Source organism: Coregonus lavaretus, assembly GCF_964263955.1.
Source record: "Coregonus lavaretus genome assembly, chromosome: 8".
Lineage (NCBI taxonomy): Eukaryota > Metazoa > Chordata > Actinopteri > Salmoniformes > Salmonidae > Coregonus > Coregonus lavaretus.
Window position 1 is genome coordinate 26,145,795 of NC_139995.1, and position 17,099 is coordinate 26,162,893.

The 17,099-nt window shown below is 40.2% G+C and overlaps 1 protein-coding gene and 1 pseudogene across 2 annotated transcripts; one reads left to right on the forward strand and one right to left on the reverse strand.

Moving 5' to 3' along the window:
- The first annotated feature begins 1,853 nt into the window (after nt 1–1,853).
- Nucleotides 1,854–4,256, forward strand: LOC311133290 (mRNA turnover protein 4 homolog). The gene is made up of 8 exons (XM_084166778.1): nt 1,854–1,943; nt 2,239–2,297; nt 2,413–2,516; nt 2,667–2,748; nt 2,869–2,936; nt 3,086–3,237; nt 3,466–3,542; nt 3,663–4,256. The coding sequence occupies exons 1-8, from the start codon at nt 1,916–1,918 to the stop codon at nt 3,816–3,818; spliced, it is 726 nt and encodes a 241-aa protein (XP_084022904.1). The 5' UTR covers nt 1,854–1,915; the 3' UTR covers nt 3,819–4,256.
- Nucleotides 4,257–4,346: 90 nt separating this feature from the next.
- On the reverse strand, nt 4,347–8,020 carry LOC311133983 (aflatoxin B1 aldehyde reductase member 2-like; annotated as a pseudogene). Its single transcript, XR_014615376.1, has 7 exons — nt 7,999–8,020; nt 7,343–7,528; nt 5,847–5,957; nt 5,624–5,720; nt 5,425–5,506; nt 5,146–5,275; nt 4,347–4,592 (listed from the first exon to the last, which is right to left on the reverse strand). The product of XR_014615376.1 is annotated as an aflatoxin B1 aldehyde reductase member 2-like (transcript).
- Between the last annotated feature and the right edge of the window lie 9,079 nt (nt 8,021–17,099).

A 17,099-nucleotide genomic window follows, 5' to 3' on the forward strand; every position in this document is an offset into this window, starting at 1 on the left:
AACCCACAACCCTGGCGTTGCAAACGCCATGCTCTACCAACTGAGCTACATCCCTGCCGGCTATTCCCTCCCCTACCCTGGGCCAATTGTGCGCCGCCCCATGGGTCTCCCGGTCACGGCCAGCTACGACAGAGCCTGGATTTGAACTAGGATCTCTAGTGGCACAGCTAGCACTGCGATGCAGTGCCTTAGACCACTGCGCCACTCGGGAGGTTAAGGTTAAGTTGTTTCATCTTCAGCTGAACATTTCTAATGTGCTTTGTTTAAATATTGACATAAGCTGTACTCTATTCAAAATGTTATTTTCCTTCTGCTTCAAATAGTCCCGCGAATATGACCTATCCCATTTTAACCAATCCAATCTCTGTTTTAACTTTGACATAGTGTCCGTTATCGGTATGGAGTAATTTCAGTGCCCCCCCCAAAAAACAAAAATCATTGCCAAGATAAATTGTATTTGAATTCATTCAATTCAGTTTGAAATCATGAAATACAAGTTCAATTTATTAAATCAATGATTCAATTTGAGCATTACACGTTCAAATTCAATATCTTAATCCAAATTCAAAATTGTGGAATTCAAATACATATTGCCACTGAAATCACTCCATACATTGGCGTCAGCTGAGCTGATGGAGGCTGGACAACACTTCATCAGAGATTTTAGATTTCATTAGAATAAAGCCCTCCATTTAAACCCAGTCGCATCATTGAGAAAATAAGGTGGAAATATTGAGTCATACAAGCTAAAGAAAATAAGTGAAGTCTACAAAGAAGAGAAAGAACACACACACACTCACAGCTCCATTTCATTTGTATGTTTGGTACACCATCACTAGGTGCTTGTGTCTGCAGGAGCCAGGTAGGCCTAATAGTTTGTCTATCTGGGATTTCACCTCTTGCCACTGCATTTCTCACTTCAGGTTCACAGATACAACCATGGGTGATGGAGATTTATCGTTTTAAGCCTTGTATAAATCACCACAGTAATTCATAATTTCATCACTACATAATCATGGGCTATACTTATGCAGCAGAGTGGATGGGAAGAAAAGAGAGATGGAGTGAGGATGGGAGATGGGTGACATGATGTCACATACCAATATGACCCAGATTTGACAAGTCAAGCCCCCACCACACCCGCTGCTGAATAATGCTCAATAAATGCACTACTGCAGCTGTTGTGTCTGCTGATCCATGCAACGCCTCAAACCAGATCAATAGATCTAGCTGCAAGGTGGCTCCCTTGACAGAATGCATGGCTCTGTGCAGAGCATAAGATACATGTGCTGTTGTCCATAAACTCATCTGTGATAGATAATTATTTCACAAACACAGCAGGCAACAGCCACTGTATCCATGTCTGTTAAAGCATTGATTAATTAGCCTACATTGAATCATATTTTAGAGAGAGAAGCAACCTTTACTTGCAAGTGCATACCACAGACACCTCACTCAAGTGAAACTGCTCCCCTCTCCAAGTGGTCACATTTGCAGCGCAATATGTGCTTTACAGTATTTAGACTCAATAGAAAACGCCACAGAATAAATAAATAAATCATTATTTCTGTCACACCATAATAACCTTTAATGGCTTCATCATGATTGCCGTGTGCTTGTTACAGCACTTATTATAAGGTGTGCACTCTCATGTTTGCAGGGTTCCATCTACTGGGGAAAAAGAGACCATGTCCATAAAGCACATTTTTCAAAAAAATTTATCCAGATTATTAAATCATCTATTTATATTTGCAAACTCTATATTTGATTTAAATTCAATTATGTAGCAGAAAATGCTCTCGGGAAATGCAAGTGAACAATTCATTAATTGTAGGCATATTTTTGGACCGCTATATTCGACAGACAGAAACACGTGGGATCATTTTCTTCCATAGGTCTACACAACGTGAGAAGCATGCCGAAGTCAAAGAGAGACAAGAAAAGTAGTTTTTTTATGTCATTCATCCAGTAGATGAAGGGTATATGTAGTCTAGTGTATTGCTTGATGTAACAGTTCACGAGTAAAGCATGTATAGGGTATGTCTTGCATCAAGAGGTGAAAGAGGAGCCAGCTAGCTAGCTAGGAAGTTAACGTTAGCTACATAGCTAGCACCAGCTGTGGAGATACGCTAATAACTAGCTAGCTAATTATGTTTACCAAGATAGCTAATGCTGAAAATACTTTGTTGTCCTGTATGTATCAAATCTGATTGTTTGCCTTTTTCACTTCCTCTTCAGTTTCACTAACAAAAACAGCCAAGAAGGGGCTGGAAACCAAACAGAACTTAATAGAAGAGGTAACTACGTCTACTGATGCCCATTCAATTCTAGCTAGCTAGTTGTTTCCTGTCTGACATAGGTATCTAGCTAATAAACGTTTGACTAATAGTATGTATGTCCATGTCTTTATAGTTGCGGAAATGTGTGGACATTTACAAGCATCTGTTCATCTTCTCTGTGGCAAACATGAGGAACAACAAATTGAAAGACATCAGGACAGCCTGGAAACACAGTCGGTAAGGACACACACAACACAGGTCTATGCAGCCTGGTTCTCATTACTCAGACAAATCTAATTGTCAGACCCCCATGACGTGGTATGCATATATGTATGTGCAGTTGACTTGCTGGTTTGACAATGAGGTGATGTTTTTCTTCTCCTTCAGATTCTTTTTTGGCAAAAACAAAGTAATGATGATTGCTATAGGGAAAGGACCAACAAGCGAGTACAAAGACCACTTGCACAAGGTATGCTATATTTGTTGTGATGGAGTCATGTAGACTCATGAGTGAAGGTCTTGTAATTTTGGTTGCACAAAGACACTTTGCAAGGAGTTTAATTAATGTTGTTCTCTGTTTATTTTGTAGGTCAGCCGGTTTCTGAGAGGAGAAGTGGGTGTGTTATTCACAAATAAAACCAAGGAAGAGGTACAAGAGTAAGTAGACCTATGTCTTGCATTTCTGTTAAAGATGTACCATCATTTAGATTCAGTCCATTTTTGTGTTCATCTGGTGCTGCGGCTGATTCCTTGTCCTCCATGGTAGTTTCATATAAGTTGTTTTTCTCTTGATAAATGTTTTTCAGATATTTCAGCCAGTTCAAAGAGATGGATTTTGCACGAGCGGGAAACAAGGCAGGGATGGCCGTAACACTTGATGAAGGACCCCTGGAACAGTTCCCTCACTCCATGGAGCCACAGCTGAGACAGTTGGGACTCCCCACAGCACTCAAGAAAGGTGAGAACCTGTCTCTGATGTTCAGTGAAACCTTTTATAAGTATGTAATGAAAGGATGGCTGTGACCTCCCTCTAGTGACCCGTTTTGTTTAATTTAAAGTAACTTTTTTTTAATGCTTCAAACTTCAACATCTGATCTAACAACCCAAGCTCTTCAATAACTAGTCAAGTTGACTTTTGATTACTTCCAAAGGGGAAGGATTAAATGTTGCAATTGTTTTGTTGTAGGAGTGGTGACACTACTGAAAGACCATGACGTGTGCAAAGAGGGAGACACACTAACCCCTGAACAGGCCCGTATTCTGGTGAGTTCTAAACCTTTCCCCCAGTCTACACCTGATAGGCCTATGAGACATTCTGCAAGTCCACAGTTGCTAGATGCTTCCATAAATGGCTAATCAAATTATAATATTTTCCCCATATAGAAACTCTTTGGGATTGAGATGGCTGAATTCAGAGTGCAGATCAAGTGCATGTGGAACTCTGAAACGAGCGACTTTGAGAAGCTAGCTGAGGAAGAAGAGGAAGAAGCCATGCAGGATAATGATGACAAAGAGGAGGAAGAAGGGGATGGGAAATGAATCTGGATAGACCAATGGACTTCTCAGACCTTAGGTTTTTAAAACTGTGTGACCTGTATGTTTTGATGTCTCAACAAGTGTTTCTTTTTTGCCTATGAAATGCTTGATTTCTGAGGCACAAATTCACTGGCAATGTTACCCATGGAATCTTGTGTACATACATATTGTGCTTTATACATCTTTTTTTTTTGTCCACTCAAATACAATAGTACAAACTAAAACAGTATGCTTGGTTGTGTCGTATAAAACATCCCACAATTTTTTTTTTAGTGGGAATTGTTTATGCATGGTATAGCTTTGTTAAGCTATGTAAAATCGTTACCCACATCATGATCCTTACAAACGCACCGGCCATGGCAGATCAGTGTATAATCAGTGAGGAAAAAATACTCCCATTGTTCTCCAGTTTATTAAAGAAAGTTTTACCCTGAAAACGCACCTACCCTCTCAATTGATTCATTGAATTTACATGAAGTGCTCACCATTTAGAATATACAGAATCAAAGTAATCTGTGCCTTTCCTAGTTTGTTTGAATGAATACTTGCATCAATCTGATAACCAAACTGATTTATTTGTAATAGATCTCACTGTACATGTTAGTTAATTAGCCAATTGTTATAAAGCAAATGAGGAACATTTGCAACGGTTAGTGGAAAATGTCGATATAGTCAATCAGATGAACGAGGGTTGTTTAGACATCTAGCGGAAGTAGTTGGGGCCATTGTCAGCCTCCAGGTCCCAGACCTGTTTGAAGGCCTCCACCACCCGCTCATCTAGAGGTACAAGAGGACCCAACCATTAGCACTACATACACCACACTAACTAAACATTATGTTGATAATTGTAAATAGTACTGCTAACATTGAGTGGCAATTGTCATGTTCAACTTATTGTGAAAAAGTGATTTATTTCATTTAAAGGTGGAATATGTAGAAATCGTTCTGACATTTCCTGGTTGATAAAATTGTAATAGTTAGCCTAATTTCAGTTTGTGACAAAAAAAAAGCAGTCATTGTGTAGAGAATCATTGTACCATCTAAACTGCTGTGAAATATATTTTCCATAACCAAACATATTGTATTTTTAGCTGTTTGATGCTGGTGTGCAAAACTACAAGTAATAGACTACAAAAAATAAACGTAAGAACGGGAAGCATAGAAATGGCGCACATAGAACAGATCTGCTTCTTAGACTTGCTTTCAATGGGAATGACAGATCTATAACTTTTGGTTTGGTCGCCCAAAAAGTTACATATTGTAGCTTTAAAATCAAAGTGACCTAGCTGATAGTGGGTTGTCCCTGTTCTTGTTGCATGTGGCTTGTTACCTTGAGGTGGGAGTGGTGGTACATCCAGTGTAGAGCAGCAGATGTCATAGTGGGTTTGTCTGAGCCATACACCGTCTCCAGTGCCTTCCGAACAAGGTCTGTAGTGTGGAAGTGGCTTTCCTTCCAGTACCTTACATACAACACATGAATCATCCAAAGGTAATGTTTTATTGTATCTAGTGTAAAGGTAATCTGGACAAATAATGTTTTCATTGTGAGTAACTACTGTTACTATACTATGTTATTAATACAATGTTATTCTGTTGTCATCTCACCTATCTCTGCCCAGATGTTACCAAAGAAGCATCCTGAAGGCTGCGAACCATCTTTGTCCTGATAATGGTACTTGTGAGAAGGCCCCCTGGGTGCACAGAACAGCAGTGTGAGTGGTATACCAAGTTCTCACCAGACGTTAACATTATTTATAACACTCTAAATATCTTGTCATGTGTTAGAGTTGTTACATTATGCACAGCACCTCCTAGAGGGTTGTATGCATATAATCTGATGCTGTAGTATCTCAGACATGGTAGCAGCTCTGTTTCCACCTGTCGTGTGGTGGCATTGTAGGATGGGAAAACAATCTATTTATTACTGTTTAATTTATAGTAATAATTTAAAAACGTTGTTATAACATTGTTATGTCATTTGAATGAAGGCAGTGTGGTGAGTGACAGATGCAGGCTTCCTGTGTGTGTTACCTGATAAACGGTTTGTAGTATCCAGTTGTTGAGTTATTGTTTGCAGATGGTAATGATTTCAGCGAATTCCCACGCAGCATAGTTTGATAAGCCAAGCTCCTTGTATTTCCCCTGAAAACCAACATAGAAATAAAGACCATGCCCAAAGTGCATGAATATATCCCTGCATTAGCATAATATTGCAATAGTGAAATAATTTCATGGACGATTATATTGCCACCACTATTATTTTTTTCTTACTCAAATATCAGAAGCAAGGGTTGGAACCGGTTCAGGGAACAGAACCGAAAACCGGAAAACGACATTTTTCAAGGAACAGATTCAGAGCCGGGAACAAAAGTGATCTATACTGTTCCGGAACAGAACTGTTATTTTAAAAGCATGGGAACCGGTTAATAAAGTTATTTTAAATTATGGGAATTATTTTCCAGTCTCACAAAAAAAAACACAACAAAGCACCTATGCAAAGCCCTCACTCTGTCACTCAGAAACGTATTCCAGTGTCACCCTGCCAGCTGAAAAGCTTTGCCAGTGTTTGTGCGGATGTGTAGGCTACCTGCCCCTCCCCCTCTGAAGCATAGGCTACTGTATCCTACTGACGTTACAAGCGTTATTCAGAAATTAGGGAGAGATATTTTTAATTAGAGAAGAATGGATTAACTTTTTCTATGCTAGTTAAGGATACTATAGTTATCACGTTTCACATTGGATTTATTAACTACAAAAAGGTAATACTTTTTTTGTTTTTGTGCAGTTCTGCACACATAAGCATGCTAGCTAGCTCTGGTCCAACATTAAGTTAAAAGACATTCAAAGTTCCTTCATAGAAGCCGCTCCTCCGTAGGTATAATTATGTCGGCCTAATTCATGTCATAAGAAGATGCCCAGTGCTTCAAGCCAAGCCTCCTCCTCCACACTCTCGCTCTCTCTCTCTCTCTCTCTCTCTCTCTCTCTCTCTCTCTCTCTCTCTCTCTCTCTCTCTCTCTCTCCACCTGCAAAATTTCAGTTGCATCTAACGCCCTACACTTGTCTGTCCAATGCAGGTAACCAACTATAGCTTGCCCAATCGATAGCAAGCTGCTCTATGCGCACTGATTGGTGAAGTAATTGAATGTTGAGCTAAACGTAAAAAAAAAAAAAAAAGATTTCAGAGGTTTTAAAAGGATCGAAACTGTTAATTTTTTGGGGTTCGAACTGGTTCAGAACTTTATTTTGCTGGTCAGAACAGTGGAACGAAAAAATAGTGGTTCTGTTCAGAACAAAACTATTGGAAAATAATTTGCTGTTCCAACCCGATCAGAAGCACAGTAATCACTGGATCATTACAGCATGCTTTTCTGAAGAGGTTGGAACAGCAATTGAGATGTAGCCTGTGTTGCGACTTAGTTTTTTTTTGTGTTGCACTGGCATTTTAGTTAATAGTGCTGACCAGGCCTGTTGGTTTGAGATGTGCCTGTGGTAGGTGTGAGGAGGGTAACCCCTAGTGAGGCCAGTACCTCTTTGTGGAGCTCATTGCAGGCCTGCAGTGTGTTCTGGATGGGGTTCTGATGGTCTGGAGCGTGGAGGTAGAAGATGTCCACAGACCGAGTATGCAGCCTCTTCAGGGAGGTCCAGCTGTGAACACACACTGTCTGGTTTCAGGGTCTTTCACTCACAGGGGTTGGCCTTGGTGGCAATGCTCACTGGAGATACAGGCAATAAAACAAATGGCTGATAAGGTCCAATAACTTCAGAGAGCATGTGTAAGAAGTTACAGTGGTAGGCCCTAATGTAGCAGAGGTTTGAAACATTGTAGCTAACTTGCACTTTGAAGCTAGGATTCTATTTCTGGACACATTTTAGGCACTGCATGTGGGTTAACTTTTCTTACACTCACACACATTTGTTGAACTCTTCTCTTCTTCTCCTGTTCTCTGTTGTTAGGCCTACATGCCTATTTGCCAATGCAATCTGGTGACATAAAAGCTGCTGCAGCATACTTTGCTTCGATTGTATACTGAGACTTACAGTATTGGAAAACTGCATTGTGTTTTGGCATGTCACTTTTGTTTACAATTTTTAGTTAGGCCTACAGTATTACAACTGGATTAGTTACTATTTTGGGGGGAGATTAATTCCCCCAATGAATGTTTCTGCCTGTCCATCTGTGTACATGAAGGCAGTGTCCAGGTCATTGTGGCCGTGCTCCAAGTAGGCTTTCACCATGTTTGTGCTCGTCTCCGCATCAGCACGCCGCCCGAAAACGCCATCGATCCCAGTAGAGAAATCAGGCGTTTTGATTGTGCTGATCCGGTCGAAGACATGTTGCGATGATGACAAACAATCCGCGGTAAATACTTGGATCCTGAAGCATGTCACTCTGTGGTGAAGTCCACACAGGCCTACTCTAGCTGCTCCCCAAAGAATAATGAACCTTGTGGTGTCAGCTGAGCACATCTAGGCGCAAACAGAGAGGTACAAAGTAGTATGTCAAAGTTGCCAAACGCTTTCGTGGACGTAAAATGGGAACCCGACTTTCACAAACATAATTGGTTCATATTTGGAGGAGGTTGTTGAGTGCAGAGTTCAGTTGCCTCTTTCTGAGAATGATTTCCAGGTTAAGAGTCCTGTCAACAATTTGAATGCCTTCTCTTGCGTAGTTCTCATTTCAACCAGATGATGTCAGCAAAGTACAAGGCAAAGACTTCATCATTGCCTTGCATTGATCATAATACCAATAGCCTAAATAACAGTAACACAGGCTACATGCTAAAGATAAGCACTAATTTCAACCAATATGTTACTGTCTTCTTCCATGTGGTCCTGTGTCGCTCATTTGGTAGAGCATGGCGCTTGCAACGTCAGGGTTGTGGATTCGTTTCCCACGGGTTACCAGTATGAAAATAAAGGATGAAAATGTATGCTCTCACTACTGTAAGTCGCTCTGGATAAGAGCGTCTGCTAAATGACTAAAATGTAAATGTAAAATGTAACATTTATAAACTATCTATCTATAAACAAATAATTAATGTGTAAATAATTTACGCTCTTATCCAGAGCGACTTACAAATTTGACTTATACAACCTTCATAAATCCTGTATAAAGGAGGTCTGTAACTATCATAAGTTACAGCTTCCCCTTTATTAGGGAAACCCCTTTGGTACCCCTCACAAACTTTTCCCCACATTCATCTGATTGCCTTTTCTCCTAGCTCATCAACCTGTCATCTGAATGGGCTACATGGTTAAATAAATAAATCACAGTCTTCTAATATGGATGTCAATGTGGGGACTTCAGCATGTTTGCGGAGTCATGGTCTATGTGGAATACTCTGTGCCCTTGCGTCACTTTCTTGTAAACAGAAGCCGGCACTAACAAGACCGTAACTATTAGGAAAGTATTTTCCCAGCCTATCCAAGTTAGACATTGACACATTTGAAGTAGTTGGCTATAACTCCAGTCATAGTAAAATGAATCAGATTAATGACAGATGCACTGTATCAAGACGAGGGATAATCCCACACATTTCTGTTCTCCAATGTTGTCATTAAAAAATAAAACCACGTTCCTAATTACCACTAATATTTTGGAGGGCAGACATTATTTTACCTGTGTACAGTGGGGAAAAAAAGTATTTAGTCAGCCACCAATTGTGCAAGTTCTCCCATTTAAAAAGATGAGAGAGGCCTGTAATTTTCATCATAGGTACACGTCAACTATGACAGACAAATTGAGAAAAAAAATCCAGAAAATCACATTGTAGGATTTTTAATGATTTTATTTGCAAATGATGGTGGAAAATAAGTATTTGGTCACCTACAAACAAGCAAGATTTCTGGCTCTCACAGACCTGTAACTTCTTCTTTAAGAGGCTCCTCTGTCCTTCACTCGTTACCTGTATTAATGGCACCTGTTTGAACTTGTTATCAGTATAAAAGACACCTGTCCACAACCTCAAACAGTCACACTCCAAACTCCACTATGGCAAAGACCAAAGAGCTGTCAAAGGACACCAGAAATAAAATTGTAGACCTGCACCAGGCTGGGAAGACTGAATCTGCAATAGGTAAGCAGCTTGGTTTGAAGAAATCAACTGTGGGAGCAATTATTAGGAAATGGAAGACATACAAGACCACTGATAATCTCCCTCGATCTGGGGCTCCACGCAAGATCTCACCCCGTGGGGTCAAAATGATCACAAGAACGGTGAGCAAAAATCCCAGAACCACACGGGGGACCTAGTGAATGACCTGCAGAGAGCTGGGACCAAAGTAACAAAGCCTACCATCAGTAACACACTACGCCGCCAGGGACTCAAATCCTGCAGTGCCAGACGTGTCCCCCTGCTTAAGCCAGTACATGTCCAGGCCCGTCTGAAGTTTGCTAGAGTGCATTTGGATGATCCAGAAGAGGATTGGGAGAATGTCATATGGTCAGATGAAACCAAAATATAACTTTTTGGTAAAAACTCAACTCGTCGTGTTTGGAGGACAAAGAATGCTGAGTTGCATCCAAAGAACACCATACCTACTGTGAAGCATGGGGGTGGAAACATCATGCTTTGGGGCTGTTTTTCTGCAAAGGGACCAGGACGACTGATCCGTGTAAAGGAAAGAATGAATGGGGCCATGTATCGTGAGATTTTGAGTGAAAACCTCCTTCCATCAGCAAGGGCATTGAAGATGAAACGTGGCTGGGTCTTTCAGCATGACAATGATCCCAAACACACCGCCCGGGCAACGAAGGAGTGGCTTCGTAAGAAGCATTTCAAGGTCCTGGAGTGGCCTAGCCAGTCTCCAGATCTCAACCCCATAGAAAATCTTTGGAGGGAGTTGAAAGTCTGTGTTGCCCAGCGACAGCCCCAAAACATCACTGCTCTAGAAGAGATCTGCATGGAGGAATGGGCCAAAATACCAGCAACAGTGTGTGAAAACCTTGTGAAGACTTACAGAAAACGTTTGACCTGTGTCATTGCCAACAAAGGGTATATAACAAAGTATTGAGAAACTTTTGTTATTGACCAAATACTTATTTTCCACCATAATTTGCAAATAAATTCATAAAAAATCCTACAATGTGATTTTCAGTATTTTCTTTTCTAATTTTGTCTGTCATAGTTGACGTGTACCTATGATTAAAATTACAGGCCTCTCTCATCTTTTTAAGTGGGAGAACTTGCACAATTGGTGGCTGACTAAATACTTTTTTCCCCCACTGTATGTAGGAAATTGCATGATTTTTTTCCATTATAGAGTATGACGCCAAGTGTCAAATAACACTTTTTTTGGGAAAGGGTTGTTTTGCCATTAACAGCTGCCCCCAGTGTTTGTTATGAAGTTGACATGGTAGAAAAGTGCAGAACAGTGGGTTGGTGGTATAGGCATGTGTACGTTGCTTAATTTGCATATTTTTCTTAACAATATTTCAGAAAATGTGTAATACAAATATTGTCATATTTGTGTCTACATTTTGGTATATATGAAGACAAAAAAAATACTCTATCCGGTGTGGTGCCTGGCCTTAGCCTATGCAGTATACTATTCAGGCCACCTGTAATTATGTAGTTCAGGGATCTTTAACCTTTTCTTGCCCAGGGACCCCCTCCCAGGCAAACCAGCGAACCAGGGACCCCCATCATATGTTAGCAAAAATTATAATAATCACGTCTTGTCTTATCATCAGGTGAATGATAATGGTAATTAGAAGTAATCAACATTTTAAAATGGGATTTGGTAGATATCGTTTTTCATTATTTTGACCTCCACCACATTATAATTGGAAGAGGAAGTGTAAACTCTATCTTAGCCTATTAGCTAGAAAGGTAACTCAAAACACATTTTTGCTAAGAGCAGCTGTTTAGCTGGTTAAACAAAGGTTAGCCATGTGTTGGCAAAAATGAATGTCCAAGTCAAGAAAGCTTACCAGCAGCCAGCAGCAGCAGCCACACTGGTAGCCTATTACCGGGTGCTTTTTCAAAGCATATGCCAGGTACTCCAGTGAGTGTAATTTTCTCAATATTAGGAGTTGAGAAATAAAGTTGGCATCATTAGAAAGAAGATATTTTCCTATTGTAGGTATGTAACCCACTTTTACTTTGTATATTTCCATTGACCCCCAGTTGAATACCCCTGATGTAGTTATATATTTACATTTTAGTCATTTAGCAGATGCTCTTATCCAGAGCGACTTACAGTTAGTGAGTGCATAAATTTTTTTTTTCATACTGGCCCCCCGTGGGAATCGAACCCACAACCCTGGCGTTGCAAACGCCATGCTCTACCAACTGAGTTACATCCCTGCTGGCCATTCCCTCCCCTACCCTGGGCCAATTGTGCGCCGCCCCATGGGTCTCCCGGTCACGGCTGGCTACGACAGAGCCTGGATTCAAACCAGGATCTCTAGTGGCACAGCTAGCACTGCAATGCAGTGCCTTAGACCACTGCGCCAATCGGGAGATAGCTTCTGTTGACTTTTTAAAAAAACATTCCAAATGAAATTAGACTCTGTTTCAGACTCTGTAACATCCATAACCCTGATACAGATGGAGACACAATGACTATAACAATAGTAATAATAATAATAATAATAATAATAATAATAATAATAAACAATTATACGCTGAGTGTACAAAACATAAGGAACACCTGCTCTTTCAATGAAATAGACTGACCAGGTGAATCCAGGTGAAAGCTATGATCACTTATTGATGTCATTTGTTAAATCCACTTCAATCAGTATAGAATGGATGAAGGGGAGGAGACAGGTTAAAGAAGGATTTTTAAGCCTTAAGACAATTGAGACATTGATTGTGTTTGTGTGCCATTTAGAGGGTGAATGGACAAGACAAAAGATTTAAGTGCCTTTGAACGTGGTATGGTAGTAGGTGCCAGGCGCACTAGTAAGAGTGTGTCAAGAACTGCAGCACTGCTGGGTTTTTAATGCTCAACAGTTTCCCGTGTGTATCAAGAATGGTCCACCACCCAAAGGACATCCAGCTAAGGTGTTCCTAATGTAATTTGGTAGGCTATTTAAAAAATGCTAATTATATCAGGACAATGTCTTCAAATTATGTATAACTATTGCAGAAGAACAATCCATGGCCCAAATGTAGGCTACGCTACCCATTCTATCCATTCTATCCATTCTATCCATTGCAGTGGTAATTACAGTCACCTCCAAAATGATTGGCACCCTTGATAAAGATTTGCAAAATTACTGTATAAAATAGATTATATACAAATGCCGACCTATATTGTATGCAAAAAAAAATACACTTATAATATTTTATACTAATACAATTGTTCAGGTAAAGAGATTTTGTTTAACAAGTAAATACAAAATCTCAAAAAGATTGATGTCAAAAATATTGGCACCCCTAAAGATTCTTATAAATAAAATCAAACAAAATAAAATCTGCATTAACATTATACTTTTAAAAATTATTCTCAGTTTAAGGAACTGTATTGTGGTCTTCCATGGCTTCCTGTTTTACTGGGATATAAAAATGAGGTAACACACAGGTAAAATCCCTTTTTCTTCCATCACGATTGGGAAAGGCAAGTAACTCACAAATCAAAAGAGCCAAATGGTGGTTGACTTTCATAAATCAGGCAATGGGTAAAAAAAAAAAAAAAAAGGCTGTGGCTGCAAATACTGAGTTTTCGCCCTCTCCCGCCCGCCCCTCTGGAAAGATCTTTCTCAAAGCTATGGATCAGGATCACTTTCTGCGCATGTGTTATTTTACGCACACATTCTTTCTTTGTAGCTGCTGGTCACACTCCACCTCCCTTCATGTTTCTCTCTTTACTCACCCTCTTCTGAACCGAGATGATGTAGCCTATGGGCTTGTTCGACATTACAGCTGGTTTGGGAGGCAAAGAAAATTCAACGGCCACAGTTGGAGAATTACAGAATTTGGTCGCATCTTGGGGTCACCAAATCTCAAAATCTACAATTGCCAATAAACTTTTTGTAAGGGCTGCTATAAAAAAAAACTTTAATGAGAGCAACCAACAAATGTAAACGCCTGGAGTTTGCTAAACCGCATTGGCACTTGGATTGGAACCGGGTGCTATGGTCAGATTAGATGAAAATAGAGCTTGTTGGCCATGCACACCAGTGGTGGCTTTGGCCTGGAAAAAAAGGATGCATATGCAGAAAAGAACCTCATACCTACTGTAAAATATTAGTGGTGATAATGGATGTTATGGGGGTGTTTTCCTTCCACTAGTCCTGGGGCCCTTGTTAAGGGCAATGGCATCATTAACTCTACCAAGTACAAGGGGCCTCATTTATAACATTTACGTTAATTGTACACTAAATATCTGCATGCGCCATTTCTGAAAAGACTGCACACTCACAAAAACAAACTTGGCGTATGCCATACATACACGTTTCCCGTTATAAATCAGACCTGATGTAAAACTGTGCGCAGGTGAATGAGCATTATATCTCCTCCTGAAAAATGCCCATCATTCACCTTTTATGGCGACAATGAGCCCTTATTTGCTATATAGTTTGGAAGTATTGGAATTAGGCCAAGACAGTATCTAAATATCAATGGGAAACTTGATCTGCCTTTTTGGAGGTGTTTGCAGAAAGTTTTACATTTACGTCATTTAGCAGAAGCGCTTATCCAGAGCTACTTACAGTTAGTGCATACATTATTCTTTTTTATTTTCATACTGGCCCCCCATGGGAATCGAACCCACAACCCTGGCGTTGCAAACACCATGCTCTACCAATTGAGCTACCTCCCTGCCGGCCATTCCCTCCCCTACCCTGGACGACGCTGGGCCAATTGTGCGCCGCCCCATTGGTCTCCCGGTTGCGGCCGGCTACAGCAGAGCCTGGATTCGAACCAGGATCTCTAGTGGCACAGCTAGCGCTGCGATGCAGTGCCTTAGACCACTGCGCCACTCGTTTTCTTTTGCAGTGACATTTGCTGTGTCTTACCGTTTCTGAAAGACAAAAACAGATTGTTTAAATTCAACAACAAATACATAATTTACTTTTTCCCAAACCTAAATGTGCTGCATTCTGAAACATTGTATACTCTAAATAATTTAAAAAAAAACTTAATTAGTCCTACTTAGTGATAGCCTACACACTTCAATGCAAAATATCAACTGTTTGTTCACCTGTTAAATTCTACTGTATGTTATAAACCGGGCTCCGTTTCGGATGCATAGACCAAAAACGTGAAATTATAATAGCCTTTCCAGTAGGCCAAAGGAAATGGTAATTTGTTGTATGGCTACATTTTACATTTGAGGCATTTAGCAGACGCTGTTATCCAGAGCGACTTACAGTTAGTGAGTGTATACATTTTTTCATACTGGTCCCCCGTGGGGATCGAACCCACAACCCTGGCGTTGCAAGCGCCATGCTCTAACAACTGAGCTATACGGGCCTGCTTCGGGAATATTAACTCATCATGGCCAGAAAAGGTGAGCAGTTTATTCTGCAATGGACATGACAGGTAGGCTATGTATTATGTTCATGAATTAATTAATTGTCTACGTTTTTTAGACTACATCGGATGTGAAATTTCTCGAGTATGCTCCTTTGAGACCCCTCTTTCAAAGTCACTGAGATCTCTTCTTCTGTAGGCAAAATAATGGGCAACTGGGCATTTTATACATGACCCTAAGCATGATGGGATGTTTTAATTGCTTAATTAACTCAGGAACACACCTGTGTGGAACACCTACTTTCAATATACCAATATACCTTGTATCCCTAATTTACTCAAGTGTTTTCACAGGTGTGGTCCTCTGTAGCTCAGCTGGTAGAGCACGGCGCTTGTAACGCCAAGGTAGTGGGTTCGATCCCCGGGACCACCCATACACAAAAATGTATGCACGCATGACTGTAAGTCGCTTTGGATAAAAGCGTCTGCTAAATGGCATATTATGTTGGCATTTATCTGTAGGTCAACCAGTAATCACACATCTTAATTACATATGGGAACAGACCAGTTTTCAATTCAGCAGACCAGTTTTCAATTCAGGGGCAATGTGTTAGAAATAGTGGTATCCACTGCTGCCTAACCCTACCCAAAGAGGAACCTACAGTTGCAATAGAACAGAGAGAGAAAGGGGAGATATGCCACAGTGCGTTATGAAGGAGGACTGAGGGTGGTCAAGCTGCACAGGTCAGTATGCTGATGCTGCCTGTGGTCATAGGGTCAGAGGCAGAGCAAAGGTACAGCTGCTCTCCAAACAAAGCCCGCTATGCATGCATCTATTCCAATGACCCAAACCCCGAAGGCCAATGCCATGCATGGTCTAAATTACATAATATAATAATGTTTAACAATTAATTTAAACAAAATCTTTAAAGGATAGGTGTCAAAATTATCACCCCGTTTTCAATACTGTATCGATACCAACCATACCGACCACTTTGCTGATATAGTTCAATACGATAAGTAGCCTATACTAGAGAAATGTGAAGTTTAAATGAAATAAGTTTGCTAATATGGGTGATTGTTAATGGGACAATTGATGGCTGCAACAATCAAACTAGTAGTCGTAGTTTAAAGGGTAATAAAAAAAACTGTGGTGCACATTAATGTTAAAAACGTATAATTATATTTATCGTTATCGCATCAATTCAGGCAATTTATCGCAATATGGATTTTTGTTCATATACCAAGCTCTACTTTTCTATGATTGGTTTATGAGATTGGAGAACACATTGGGAGGGATCTTAGACCATTCCTCCATACAGAATCTAATCAGATCCTTGATATCCTTCAGTCTGCCCTCTTCAACTCAAACCACAGGTTTTCAATGGGGTTCATGTTAGGAGACAGATGGCCATTGCAAAATGTTGATTTTATGGTAAATTAACCATATCTTTGCTGATGTTTATGTGTGCTTGGGATTATTGTATTGATGGAAGATCCACTTCTTGCCAAGTTTAATGGTTTTTGGCTCAAATGTCCAGGGGCCTCCTTTATAAACGTTGTGTAGCCCACCCACAAAATATGCCCCAAAAGTTTACATTTATAAAAATTGCTTTCCCTCCCGCAAACTTTAGACCATGCGTACCCACAGTTTCTAGTGGTTGAAATATTGCATTGCAAAGAAGGCAAAAGTAGCCTAGTAGCCTTGTGCAAATGGGGAATATATGATGACATTCTTATTCATTAAAAAAACTAAAGATAGCTCAATATAATAAGATGCAATCATTTGCCATTAGTGAGAAGAGCGGAAATCGATTTATTTTATCTTTGCATTCTAAAATAACTAGAAATAGGCATATAT

Bases quoted from the DNA above. Each gene is read 5' to 3' on its own strand.
- LOC311133290 (XM_084166778.1), top strand. From the start codon at position 1,916: ATGCCGAAGTCAAAGAGAGACAAGAAAA. The intron at 2,749-2,868 runs GTATGCTATATT...TTTATTTTGTAG, and splicing joins ACAAAGACCACTTGCACAAG to GTCAGCCGGTTTCTGAGAGG. The intron at 3,238-3,465 runs GTGAGAACCTGT...GTTTTGTTGTAG, and splicing joins CCCCACAGCACTCAAGAAAG to GAGTGGTGACACTACTGAAA.